General features: G+C 41.7%; 1 protein-coding gene across 1 annotated transcript; it reads right to left on the bottom strand.

Annotated features, from left to right (window-relative positions):
• Window positions 1-3,446: 3,446 nt before the first annotated feature.
• Window positions 3,447-9,477, bottom strand: LOC106564009 (uncharacterized). Its single transcript, XM_014129973.3, has 2 exons — window positions 8,696-9,477; window positions 3,447-6,064 (listed from the first exon to the last, which is right to left on the bottom strand). Exons 1-2 carry the CDS (start codon window positions 9,069-9,071, stop codon window positions 5,346-5,348), a joined length of 1,095 nt encoding a protein of 364 aa, XP_013985448.2. The 5' UTR covers window positions 9,072-9,477; the 3' UTR covers window positions 3,447-5,345.
• Window positions 9,478-14,510: the final 5,033 nt, after the last annotated feature.

Consider the following 14,510-nt stretch of genomic DNA (forward strand, 5'->3'; position numbering starts at 1 on the left):
CTTCAGGCGTCCCTGGTGTTGAATTTCCACCACAACATTAAACTCTTTTTTTTATAGTTCATGTCTTCCTGTGTCACTGGGGTATAAAAGATATGTAACGCATGTAAAAATTAATCTGCCATCACATTGACATGTGATGGCCTTCCCTGTAGCTCAGTTGGTAGAGCATGGTGTTTGCAACACCAGGGTTGTGGGTTCGATTCCCACGGGGGGCCAGCACAGAAAAAAAAAAAAAAAAAATGTATGAAATGTATGCATTCACTACTGTAAGTCGCTCTGGATAAGAGCGTCTGCTAAATGATGTAAATGTAAATGAGTCGTTTAGCAGATGCTCTTATCCAGAGCCACTTACAGTAGTGAGTGCATGGGGAAGGGCAAATAGCTCAAACGAAAAGAGACAAACGTTTGTTGACCTTCATAAATCAGGCAATGTGCAAAAAACAATAGCTAGGGCAATAATGAAGAAGTTTAAAACCACTGGAACAGTGGTAAACTTGCCTGGTAGAGGACACAAGTGTATCTTATCTCCACACACACTGAGGAGGATGGTTCAGGAAGGGCCATAGTTGAAGAATTCCAGAAGTTGGTCATCTTGGGGTCACCAAGTCTCTGAATCTCCCATTAGAATTAGAATTCCAGAACTTGGTCATCTTGGGGTCTCTGAATCTCCCATTAGAATTAGAATTCCAGAACTTGGTCATCTTGGGGTCTCTGAATCTCCAATTAGATGCCACCTACATGCCAGTAGGCTCTTGAGGGGTTGCCAGAAAAAAAACAGCCTTTAGTGAGAGTAACCAACACATGTAAACACCTGGAGCTAAACAGCGTTGGAGCCAGTGGTGGGTTTGGCCCTTGGATTGGAAAAAGGTAATATGGTGATATGAAACAAAGATGGAGGTCTTTGGCTAGACACACTAGCGGTAGGTTTGGCATCGAAAGATATATGAACGAGCAGTAAAGAACCTCATATCTACTGTAAAATATGGTAGGGGATATTTGATGTTACGGGGCTGTTCCGCTTCCACTGGTCCTAAGGCCTTTGTTACGGTCAACAGCATCATGAATTCTACCAAGTACCAGGAAATGTTTGGCCAAAATCTGGTTTCCTCTGACAGGAGGCTGAAACTTGGCTTCAAATGGATCATCCAGATAGACAATTTTTATTTTATTTAACTAGGCAAGTCAGTTAAGAACAAATTCTTATTTATAATGATGGCTTTGGAACAGTGGGTTAACTGCCTTGTTCAGGGGCAGAACGACAGATTTTTATCTTGTCAGCTCAGGGATTCGATCTAGCAACGCCCTAACCGCTAGGCTGCCTGCCGCCCCAAGCACACATCAAAATCCACATAGAAATGGTTCATTGACTACAAACCAACATTTTGCAATGGCCATCTCAGTCTCCGTAACGAACCCCATTGAGAACCTGTGGTTTGAATTGAAGAGGGCAGTCCATAAGCGCAGACGGACGGATATCAAGGATCTGGGTGGAGTCTGTATGGAGGCATGGTCTAAGATCCATCTACAATCTCATGAAACATTTATTATAATTCAAAGAAAAAGGCTTAGTGCCGTTATTCTCGCAAGGGGAGGTGCCCATAATATTGATGATGATGGTTGTCATTAGCATCATCGCTAACAGCTACACATAGTGGTAGAAAAACGCACACACTCATGATGGGCATTTCCGTGGCGTTTCCTCTTCAGAAAGTTGAATGAAAATACAAAATAATTTAGGTAAATTTAACGACGACTTGCGGGAAGTGGCTTCAGCATAAATGTTGAACCAAACATTTATACAAATTATACCACCACCCAAAAGGACACTTTAGAGCCTGGAAGGGTAAAGGGGCATGTGTTCTACACAGGTAGAGCCCTATCTGTCCATGTTTCCTTATGCAAAGTGGACACTGCTTCATGTGGTAACACCTACACTCACCTAAATAGTCCATATGCCACTGGGTGAGAGAAGTTTTCATTGTTTTTGGGCAGCATTATGTGAGGGTTTATTATTATAAGGCAAATACTTTTTCACGCCACTGTCCAAATAGTTTAATATCATTGCAGTGTTAGGAGAGCAGTGCACTGTCCATATAAACTCAGCAAAAAAATAAATAAATGTCCTCTCTCTGTCAACTGCGTTCATTTTCAGCAAACTTAACATGTGTAAATATTTGTATGAACATAACAATATTCAACAACTGAGACATAAACTGAACAAGTTCCACAGACATGTGACTAACAGAAATTGAATAATGTGTCCCTGAACAAAAGGGGGTCAAAATCAAAAGTAACAGTCAGTATCTGGTGTGGCCACCAGCTGCACTAAGTACTGGAGTGCATCTCCTCCTCATGGACTGCACCAGATTTGCCAGTTCTTGCTGTGAGATGTTACCCCACATTTCCACCAAGGCACCTGCAAGTTCCCAGACATTTCTGGGGGGAATGGCCCTAGCCCTCACCCTCCGATGCAACAGGTGCCAGACGTGCTCAATGGGATTGAGATCCGGGCTCTTCGCTGGCCATGGCAGAACACTGACATTCCTGTCTTGCAGGAAATCACGCACAGAACGAGTAGTATGGCTGGTGGCATTGTCATGCTGGAGGATCATGTCAGGATGACCCTGCAGGAAGGGTACCACATGAGGGAGGAGGATGTCTTCCCTGTAACGCACAGCGTTGAGATTGCCTGCAATGACAACGAGCTCAGTCCGATGATGCTGTGACACACCACCCAAGACCATGACGGACCCTCCACCTCCAAATCGATCCCGCTCCAGAGTACAGTCCTCGGTGTTACACTCATTCCTTCGACGATAAACGCGAATCCGACCATCACCCCTGGTGAGACAAAACCGCAACACGTCAGTGAAGAGCACTTTTTGCCAGTCCTGTCTGGTCCAGCGACAGTGGGTTTGTGCCCATAGGCGACGTTGTTGCCGGTGATATCTGGTGAGGACCTGCCTTACAACAGGCCTACAAGCCCTCAGTCCAACCTCTCTCAGCCTATTGCGGACAGTCTGAGCACTGATGGAGGGATTGTGCGTTCCTGGTGTAACTCGGGCAGTTGTTGTCATCCTGTACCTGTCCCGCAGGTGTGATGTTCGGATGTACCGATCCTGTGCAGGTGTTGTTACACGTGGTCTGCCACTGCGAGGACGATCAGCTGTCCATCCTGTCTCCTTGTAGCGCTGTTTTAGGCCTCTCACAGTACAGACATTGCAATTTATTGCCCTGGCCACATCCGCAGTCCTCATGCCTCCTTGCTGCATGCCTAAGGCATGTTCACGCAGATGAGCAGGGACCCTGGGCATCTTTCTTTTGGTGTTTTTCAGAGTCAATAGAAAGGCCTCTTTAGTGTCCTAAGTTTTCATAACTGTGACCTTAATTGCCTACCGTCTGTAAGCTGTTAGTGTCTTAACGACCGTTCCACAAGTGCATGTTCATTAATTGTTTGTTTATGGTTTATTGAACAAGCATGGGAAACAGTGTTTAAACCCTTTACAATGAAGATCTGTGAAGTTATTTGGATTTTTACGAATTATCTTTGAAAGACTGAGTCCTGAAAAAGGGACGTTTCTTTTTTTGCTGAGTTTAGACATATATGGTGTAACAATACATCATGTAGATGTATATAATGAACAAACTAGGTCTATACTGCTCCTACATGGTGTAACAATACATCATGTAGATGTATATAATGAACAGACTAGATCTATACTGCTCCTACATGGTGTAACAATACAGTCAAAAATGTGGACACACCTACTCATTCCAAGGTTTTTCTTTACAGGGTTTTTCAAATCTATGAAATCACACATATGGAATCATGTATTAACCAAAAATGTGCTAAACAAATCAAAATATATTTTATATTTGAGATTCTTCAAAGTAGCCACCCTTCACCTTGATGACAGCTTTGCACACTCTTATATGGAGCAAATGTGTAGAAACTCACTCCTCAGCCTGAACTGGTCCCCTCTTGAGCCAAGGAATTGCTAGCTTTGCGGTGGCGTCGACTGGTAAGACGATTCAGGAGGGTGGTCACGTGTGCTATCAAGGCAGAGAAGTCCTGGGTTTGATCCTCGGTGTGAGCCAAATCAGGACGAAGTGGTGCGCTACTCGCTAAGCAAGCAGCGTGGCGACCATTACATTTACACATTTCACTTACACATCCACAAATTGACTGAATGAAAGAAAACGACTTAATTCAACTATAGAATCAAGAAATGCAAGTCATACTAATCTATTGAATACTTTACCTTACATATCCAAATCATATAACAAGCAGGTTTATACATGTATCAGATCAAAGGTAATAATTAACCTCTTAATATCTGAGGGTTTATACATGTATCAGATCAAAGGTAATAATTAACCTCTAAATATCTGAGGGTTTATACATGTATCAGATCAAAGGTAATAATTAACCTCTTAATATCTGAGGGTTTATACATGTATCAGATCAAAGGTAATAATTAACCTCTTAATATCTGAGGGTTTATACATGTATCAGATCAAAGGTAATAATTAACCTCTAAATATCTGAGGGTTTATACATGTATCAGATCAAAGGTAATAATTAACCTCTAAATATCTGAGGGTTTATACATGTATCAGATCAAAGGTAATAATTAACCTCTTAATATCTGAGGGTTTATACCTGTATCAGATCAAAGGTAATACTTAACCTCTTAATATCTGAGGGTTTATACATGTATCAGATCAAAGGTAATAATTAAAACAAAATACATTCTGATTTGAGCTAAAATAAAAATAGGCACATTTTTGGGGCAAGCATATATACACTGAGTATACAAAACATTAAGAACACCGGCTCTTTCCATGACATAGACTGACCAGGTGAGTCCAGGTGAAAGCTTTGATCCCTTATTGAGCTCACTCGTTAAATCCACTTCAATCAGTTTAGATGAAATGGAGGAGACAGGTTAACGAAAACATTTTAAACCTGGTTTGTGTGTGTGTGTGCCATTCAGAGGGTGAATGGGCAAGACAAAATATTTAATTGACTTTGAACTGGGTATAGTAGTAGGTGCCAGGCTGGGTTTTTCAAGCTCAACAGTATCAAATAATGGTCCACCACCCAAAGGACATCCAGCCAACTTGACACAACTATGGGAAGCATTGGAGTCAACATAGGCCAGCATCCCTGTAGAACGCTTTCAACACCTTGTAGTCCATGCCCCGATGAATGGAGGCTGTTCTGAGGGCAAAATGGGGGGGGGGGGGGGGTGCAACACAATATTAGGAAGGTGATCCTAATGTTTGGTGTACTCAGTGTACAATATGATTTCATGTGGCTTGAAGAAAAAACACATTCTAAGTCAAAAACACAAGTCGGAACACAGCCTCTCTATTCTCTCATGTGATTTCAGGTCCTCTGACCGGGAAAATGTCTTTCCGCAATGAGAGCAGTGGTATGTCTTCTCCTCCTCCTTCCCCTCCTGTGTATTTGTATGTTTATCTCGATGTATTCTCACATGCAATTTCAGGTTCTTTGAACCAGTAAATCTCTTTCCACACTGGGAGCACTGGAAGGGCTTTTCTCCAGTGTGTATTCTCTCATGTGATTTCAGGTTCCCTAACTGGTTATAAGTCATTCCACATTGGGAGCATTGGTAAGGCTTCTCTCCGGAGTGTATTCTCTTGTGTGTTTTCAGGTACCCTAACGTAGTAAATCTCTTTCCACACTGAGAGCATTGGCAGGTCTTCCTCCCTACGAGGTGTATTTCCTCATGCTTATTCAGGTACCTTAACCATGTAAAACTCTTTCCACACTTAGAACATTTGAAAGGCCTTTCTGCAGTGTGTGTCCTCTCATGCTGTTTCAGGTTCCCTAACATGGTAAATCTCTTTCCACACTGGGAGCATTGGTAGGGCTTCTCCCCTGTGTGCGTTCTCTTATGGTGTCTAAGGTGCCCTAACCACCAAAAACTCTTTCCACAGTGGGAGCAGTGATGTTGTCTTGCTGGTTTGGGTGTCTCTGAGTCTGGTGCCACTGAAGAACTCTTCCCGCTGTCAGAGTTAGAATCTGGTCTCTCTCCTGCCAAAGACAAACAGAGTATTTAGCTAAATACTAAACAGAGCCCTGAATAAGACCTCCACATAGTAAAATGGTCTTCCTATAAGGTTTAATCTAGACTAGATCCCTCAATAAAATACTGAGTATTTAGTTAAACAGAGACCTGAATGATAAAACTGTCTTCCTATGAGGTTTAATCCAGACTGGTAATAACCTGAAGCCAGTTTTCATTTATTTATTTTTTAATTGGTGGCAAATATAATACAAATAATAATAACACTCTTGCTTTCATAGAGGCAGGTTTTTAGCTGATTGACCTTTGACCTTGTGATCTCTGTTCTAGGACCACTACCCATGTTTTAGTACTTAGAAATGAAACTATTGTGAACCGAAAACATTATTATATTGAAATTGTTACATGATTTGTCATTTAGAAGACACTCTTATCCAGATCAATTAGGGTTAAGTACCTTGCTCAAGGCCACATTGACATATTTTTCACCTAGTTGGCTCGGGGATTCGAACCAGCAACCTTTCTGTTACTAGCCCAACGCTCTTAACCTGAAGCGAATGATGGACAAGACTCTATCCAGGACTCCATATTTAATGTTCCACTCCATCCACAGCGACTGATGGACAAGACTATGTCCAGGACTCTATATATAGGCCATATATCATTCATTTAAAAGTCAAAAGACGCATGTATCAAACCCATTTTGTTGGTGGCCTCCACTCTTTGCATCTTAAACAATCTCTACAGTACCATCAATACTTTAAACTATTTATTTGAAGTTTTTCTATACATTTGAATATTTGTAGCTACTTTTTAAGTAAATACCTGCAGTCAACGTGCGCAATGTGTTAGGAGATAAAGCAGATCGCGTACGTCATGTCACCTGTCACGTTTTTTTTACATTATGAAGCTTAGCGTAGTTCCTCAGAACAGTTGAGCCAGTCAGGTGTTTGTTTGTAAATACCAAGGGAGAAACGTGGGACTGGTGTGTCCAGCTGTGTATTGACAGGGGTCCCGTTTTATATATAGAATGATCAGCGACGTGCAACTATAGTGCAACACATTTGGCGGAAAATAGCTTAATTTCCATCAGATGACAACAGAAGTTCAATGCTATTTGGCTGGCAGCCACACAAGTAAATTAGCTTACAATGAAAAAGCAAGGTAGTTTTAGCAAAACGATACATGGCCATCATATTTCTAATGTTTAGCATAGAGAGAATGTAGCCAGTTACATTTCCTAATGTTTTGCTTGAAGTTAATCTGGCATTTTACCTGAGAAAAGTAGGCTACACCGAGAAAAGTACCGGAGAAAAGTGTCTCCACATCAGTCTGCTGATAGATGAGAATTCAGGAACTGGTGTTCTGAGTGGAGATGTGCAACTGAAGCACCAAATGTGTCTGATGCCAAAATGACAATAATAAGCATTTTAGATCTGTGTTCACAAAACGCAGCAAGATAATTCTTACGCTTTCTCTTTTTCTGTGTGGAAAATGAAGAATTCTGCTTTAACGCAAAACCCCTAAGTTTAACTTGCTAGTTATCTAAGTACGTTACTTAATTAATAAGGTGATGGGGCATCATATTGTGTAAGCTTTATGCTGTGTTTGAGAAGTCAAAGCCATTTGGATGAGTTATCTGTACAGCTGCCACTAGTATCTTTTGATTTCCTTGCATTTTTCCCCTTGTTCCCCTGCAGAGCAAGGGGAACAACTACTTCAAGGTCTCAGAGCGAGTGACGTCACCGATTGAAATGCTATGAGCGCGCACCCCGCTAACTAGCTAGCCATTTCACATCGGTTACACATCGGTCTTTGCAATTTGTTTATTTCTGTTTGCACTCGTTAGCATATTTAGCTCGCAGCCTCCATGGAAATTCGATATTACTTGTGCTAAATTTGTTAGCATTCTGGTAGAAGACACTCAATGGTATTTTTTGCATTTTTGGCACCCCCTTGCGTACTACGCCAGTAATACCGTAAATCCTGGGATGAGAGAAGGACGGTTTGACGGGATGAGAATCAGGATACTAACCCTAAAGAATGTATTACTATTTATTTTTTATTTAACCTTTATTTAACTAGGCAAGTCAGTTAAGAACAAATTCTTATTTACAATGACAACCTACCCTGACCAAACCCGAACAACGCTGGGCCAATTGCGCGCCACCCTATTAGGACTCCCAATCACTGCCGGTTGTGATACAGCCTGGAATTGAACCATGGTATCTGTAGTGAAACCTCTACCATTGAGATGCAGTGCCTTAGACCGCTGTGCCACTCGGGAGCCCCCAAATGAATAGCCAAGTGAGTACAGCAAACAGTTTAATAGACTAAACAACAGGGTCGTTCCATATGACTGAAGTGATTTTTGAAGTGCACCCCTTTAGATTTGAATGGAACCTTCCAACCGTTTGTCCCCCATGGTAGAAGAGTTCAGGAAGTTATTTTTTTGACCTGAATGCCAAAATATTCAGGAGATCGAGGTGCTCAAAGTTGACCCATTTTGCATACACAACCCCACCCGTGAGACATCCATGTCTTCATCACTGAAAGATATATAAGGTTGAGTTTGATATCATGGTATGTGTAGAACCTGCAGACAGAGTTTGTGCCCCTGTTTTTAAGATCGTACTTACTGGTGTCAATCAGATCTTCAGTCTCAATCTCCTCCTCCTTCTCCACTCCCAAGACATCTTCCTCTTTTATTGAGATATCCTCCTCTTCCTCATCCACTCTAAAAGGTTCTTCCTCTCCTTTCACTATAACTTCTTCTTTCAATGTAATAGCCTCCTCTTCCTCCTTTATTATTTTGAAATCTTCCTCCTCTTCTTTCACTGTGACTACCTCCTTCTTCACTCCAAACACTGCATCTTCTTCGTCACCTTCCTGTCCTTTCACTGTAAAATCTTCCTCTTCTTCTTCTTTTACGATAATGTTCAGCCCCAGAGCTTCTTTCTCCGGCCAGCTGACCTCTTCTTCTTTAGAAGTGAGGGAGTAGCTTAGTGAGCTCATGGTCGGGGATGTTAGCTAGGTAGATATAATTAACAGGTTAATTGCTAATGCTAACTTAGCAAGCCACCTACCCGACAAACAACGTAACAGCTTCCTCTTCCTTCTCTTTCACGGGAGCGTCTTTCTCCGTCCAACAGATCTCCTCTTCTTTAGAAGGTGGGGGAGCAGCTTAGTGAACTCATGGTCGGGGACGTTAGCTAGCTAGATAGCATTAGCTGTTTAGCATTAGCTAAGATAGCTAGCTAACTATGTGGAATAAAACAGGTTAACACGTAGACATGCGCGTATGTGTTTAAAAAAAAAAAAACAGTGTCTAATATACACAGAACGTGTCTCGAATTCGACAATGTTTAGCGAGTTGCCCAAGTTCACCCTTACCAGGCTTGTTTTGAACAAAAAAGCGTACCGTCCGTCCACTGGTTTATACGTCACAGAGCATCCCCCGACATAAAATACACACGTTGCCATCTGCTGACTGGAGTGGGTAATGCAGCTGAGGTAAAAAACATATTCACTATTCAACCAAACCAAATGATACATAGATTCGACCCATTTAAAATAAGCAGATATGCTTTCCAAACATGCCAGAAGGCATCTAAAACGATGTAGTTAGAAGCTCTGGTTGGGCACTATCAACTACTCTCTGTGATGAACTGGTACTCTCTTTTCTTCAAATCACAAGCAGTTTCCTTTACACACTTTAATTAATACTTTTCCATCCTCTGGGAATATATTACATATTGTTGTATTAGGTTTTCACCCAAATAAATTCAATTAAATTCAAAGCTGAGTGATGGCGAGGCATAAATGTTGGGTCCAGTATACATTTATAAATGTATCTGCAACATAGTCTTATAATATTACCTAGGTCTGCCTTTATAAACGTTTAGTCCAGTGTACCTGTAACATCTCATATTACCTAGGTCTGCCTTTATAAATGTTTAGTCCAATGTACCTGTAACATCTCATATTACCTAGGTCTACCTTTATAAACGTTTAGTCCAATGTACCTGTAACATCTCATATTACCTAGGTCTGCCTTTATAAACGTTTAGTCCAGTGTACCTGTAACATGTCTTATAATATTACCTAGGTCAAGCTTCACATCTGGAGGAAACCCTGGCACCATCCCTACAGGGAAGCATGGCGGTGGCAGCATCATGCTGTGGGGTGTTTTTCAGCAGCAGGGACTGGGAGACTAGTCGGTAACGAGGCAAAGCTGAACTGAGCAAAGTACAGAGAGATCCTTCATGAAAACCTGCTCCAGAGTGCTCAGGACCTCAGACTGCGCAACACCCGCAATAACATCTGCTAAACACGTGTATGTGACCAATTACATTTGATTTGATAGTACTGAGTAAAGGGTCTGAATACTTATGTAAATGTGATATGTTTTTTATTTTTTATAAATTCGCAAAAAGTTCTAAAAACCTGCTTTTGCTTTGTCATTATGGTATGGAGTGTAGATTGATGAGGGAGAGAAAAAAAATTAATACATTTTTGAATAAGGCTGTAACCTAACAAAATGTGGAAAAAGTCAAAGGGTCTGAATACTTTCCGAAGGCCCTGTATGTAACATTATTAATGTGACCAGTGATTCCATGTCTATGTATATAGATAGGGCAGCAGCCTCTATGGTGCAGGGTTGAGTAACCGGGTGGTTGCCGGCTAGTATATGTATATATATAACATGTCTCCGATCCATTGGCCTAAATAGCGCCCTATCTAATCAATATGTGCTTTGATGTATGACACTATATAGCAAAAACAGGACAGGTCAAAGTAAAATGGACAATATGGAATGAAGGCTTCCTACTGTTTGATAGTTTCACTCCGTGGACTAAATTGTCATGATAATCAGTGTTTTCAAGTTTGTATTCGTACATTTTGGACGAGCTGATCCCAGCGAGGTAGAAGGAAATACTTCTGTATTTCCCGCTACGTTTTTTTGTTGTTGTTGCAAATAGGCTCAAGATAACTACTTATCAACTTGGGGAATGGATCTTCAGAGCTTAAATAACCCCCAAAACCGTCTTAAGCCTTTGTCAGGATCTGAGGGGTATAAATTGAAGCAAGCTAGATCTACTCAGGCTTACTGTATAAAGCTAGCTAGCTTCAGTTAGCGTCACATTCTAGCTCAGGCTATATCCGTATTATGAAGGTGGATATTGATAGTGCAAACGCTGCTTACTCAAGCCTGTCACGCCCTGATCTGTTTCACCTGTCCTTGTGCTTGTCTCCACCCCCCTCCAGGTATCACCCATCTTCCCAATTATCCCCTGTGTATTTATGCCTGTGTTCTCCGTCTGTTTGTTGCCAGTTCCCCTTGTACGTTCAAGCTTACCAGCGTTTTTCCTGTCAGCTTCTATCGTTTCCCAGCCTCTCTTTCTTCGTCCTACTGGTTTTTGACCTTTGCCTGTCCTGATCCTGTAACCGCCCACCTGACCTCTCTGCCTGAGCCTGCCGTCCTGTACCTTTGCTCCACCTCTGGATTACTGAACTCTGCCTGACCTCTCTGCCTGACCTCTCTCCCTGACCCTGAGTCTGCCTGCCGTCCTGTACCTTCACCTTACCCTGGATTATTGACCCCTGCCTGCCTTGACCCGTCTTTGCCTGCCCCAGTTGTTACAATAAACATTGTTGCTTCGACAGTCTGCATTTGGGTCTTACCTTGATTCCTGATAAAGCCTGTTGTAGCTAATAAGTGATAGTGCACATGCTGCTTATTCAAGCCTGTTCTAGCTAGGCTTGGTCGCACATGGCTAGTGGAACACCGACAGACAATGCCGAACCATCAATCCATGGAGGAGTCACCCTTACGAAAAAATATTGCAGTAAGAGTGCATTATAACTGCAGTATGCAGCAAATAATGCATCCAAAATAACACAGTGGACTGCCAATTACTGCAGTTTCCAAACTGCAACCTTTGTTTGTCAGGGCAGTACCACATATTCATTTGTGCTGAAATCCAAATGAAGGAAAAGTTATCTTGCAAACTCAGCAGGCTGGTGTGAATTAGGCATCTTTATTTTATATTGTTACTTGTCATTAATGTGATATTTGGTGTGCTTTATCAATGCACAAGCACCTTTTTCACCACTCCTATCGATAAAATAGTTATGTATTCATACTAAAGTTTTACTGTGTGTGAAAACATGTAATGTGATCAGTATTTTTATATTAAAAAAATTAACACAAAAATTAGATTTATTAAATATTTATGTCAGTCTTCCTCAAATGAAATGGGACAAGGACACAATCTTTGCGAGAAGGAGGAAAACCGATTTTCATTGGTCCGTCCTCAACTCGCAGCTCAGACACTTGATTCAGGATAAGTGGAGTTAGTGCTGAGGTAGCCTGTCCCAGACCAGGTTAGTTCTGAAGGATTCCTTACAATGGAAATGTACCTGGTTTAAAGGTTAGCCACATTCGTGTGAACTGGTTATCCCAAGTTGAACTCAGAGTTAACCACTAAGTTACCTCGCTAACTCCTCAAACCTAATTCATAGTATAGGGTTCAGGACTAATAACGTCAATATACAGTGAGGGAAGAAAGTATTTGATCCCCTGCTGATTTTGTACGTTTGCCCACTGACAAAGAAATGATCAGTCTATAATTTTAATGGTAGGTTTATTTGAACAGTGAGAGACAGAATAACAACAAAAAAATCCAGAAAAACTAATGTCAAAAATGTTATAAATTGATTTGCATTTTAATGAGGGAAATAAGTATTTGACCCCTCTCAATCAGAATGATTTCTGGCTCCCAGGTGTCTTTTATACAGGTAACGAGCTGAGATTAGGAGCGCACTCTTAAAGGGAGTGCTCCTAATCTCAGTTTGTTACATGTATAAAAGACACCTGTCCACAGAACCAATCAATCAATCAGATTCCAAACTCTCCACCATGGCCAAGACCAAAGAGCTCTCCAAGGATGTCAGGGACAAGATTGTAGACCTACACAAGGCTGGAATGGGCAACAAGACCATCGCCAAGCAGCTTGGTGAGAAGGTGACAACAGTTGGTGAGATTATTCGCAAATGGAAGAAACACAAAAGAACTGTCAATCTCCCTCGGCCTGGGGCTCCATGCAAGTTCTCACCTCGTGGAGTTGCAATGATCATGAGAACGGTGAGGAATCAGCCCAGAACTACACGGGAGGATCTTGTCAATGATCTCAAGGCAACTGGGACCATAGTCACCAAGAAAATAATTCGTAACACACTATGCCGTGAAGGACTGAAATCCTACAGCACCCGCAAGGTCCCCCTGCTCAAGACAAAGCACATATACATACATGCCCGTCTGAAGTTTGCCAATGAACATCTGAATGATTCAGAGGACAACTGGGTGAAAGTGTTGTGGTCAGATGAGACCAAAATGGAGCTCTTTGGCATCAACTCAACTCGCCGTGTTTGGAGGAGGAGGAATGCTGCCTATGACCCCAAGAACACCATCCCCACCGTCAAACATGGAGGTGGAAACATTATGCTTTGGGGGTGTTTTTCTGCTAAGGGGACAGGACAACTTCACCACATCAAAGGGACGATGGACGGGGCCATGTATCGTCAAATCTTGGGTGAGAACCTCCTTCCCTCAGACTGGGCATTGAAAATGGGTCGTGGATGGGTATTCCAGCATGACAATGACACAAAACACACGGCCAAGGCAACAAAGGAGTGGCTCAAGAAGAAGCACATTAAGGTCCTGGAGTGGCCTAGCCAGTCTCCAGACCTTAATCCCATAGAAAATCTGTGGAGGGAGCTGAAGGTTTGAGTTGCCAAACGTCAGCCTCGAAACCTTAATGACTTGGAGAAGATCTGCAAAGAGGAGTGGGACAAAATCCCTCCTGAGATGTGTGCAAACCTGGTGGTCAACTACAAGAAACGTCTGACCTCTGTGATTGCCAACAAGGGTTTTGCCACCAAGTACTAAGTCATGTTTTGCAGAGGGGTCAAATACTTATTTCCCTCATTAAAATGCAAATCAATTTATAACATTTTTGACATGCGTTTTTCTGTTTTTTGTTGTTATTCTGTCTCTCACTGTTCAAATAAACCTACTATTAAAATTATAGACGGATAATTTCTTTGTCAGTGGGCAAATGTACAAAATCAGCAGGGGATCAAATACTTTTTTCCCTCACTGTAACTGCATGTTTTACAGAATTTTATTGAATTTTTTATCGATTGAGATATTGCTTATATGAAGTCTAGCTACTTCTGAAGCACATGCTGTGCCCTAGGAACGAGTTAATTTGAAATACAACAAATATTGAGACAAATAAGTAATTTGTGTAATATTAGGTTTTTACATGATGTAAAGGACCATTTTCCTATTGAGATGCATGGAACATTGTACACGGTCTCTTTAAGAACGTTTGTGACGACCACATGCAAGAGATGTCATTCATTGCTATGATCTCCTGAAGAAGTTAT

The sequence above is a fragment of the Salmo salar genome, chromosome 02 (assembly GCF_965601325.2).
Source record: "Salmo salar chromosome 02, fSalSal1, whole genome shotgun sequence".
NCBI lineage: Eukaryota > Metazoa > Chordata > Actinopteri > Salmoniformes > Salmonidae > Salmo > Salmo salar.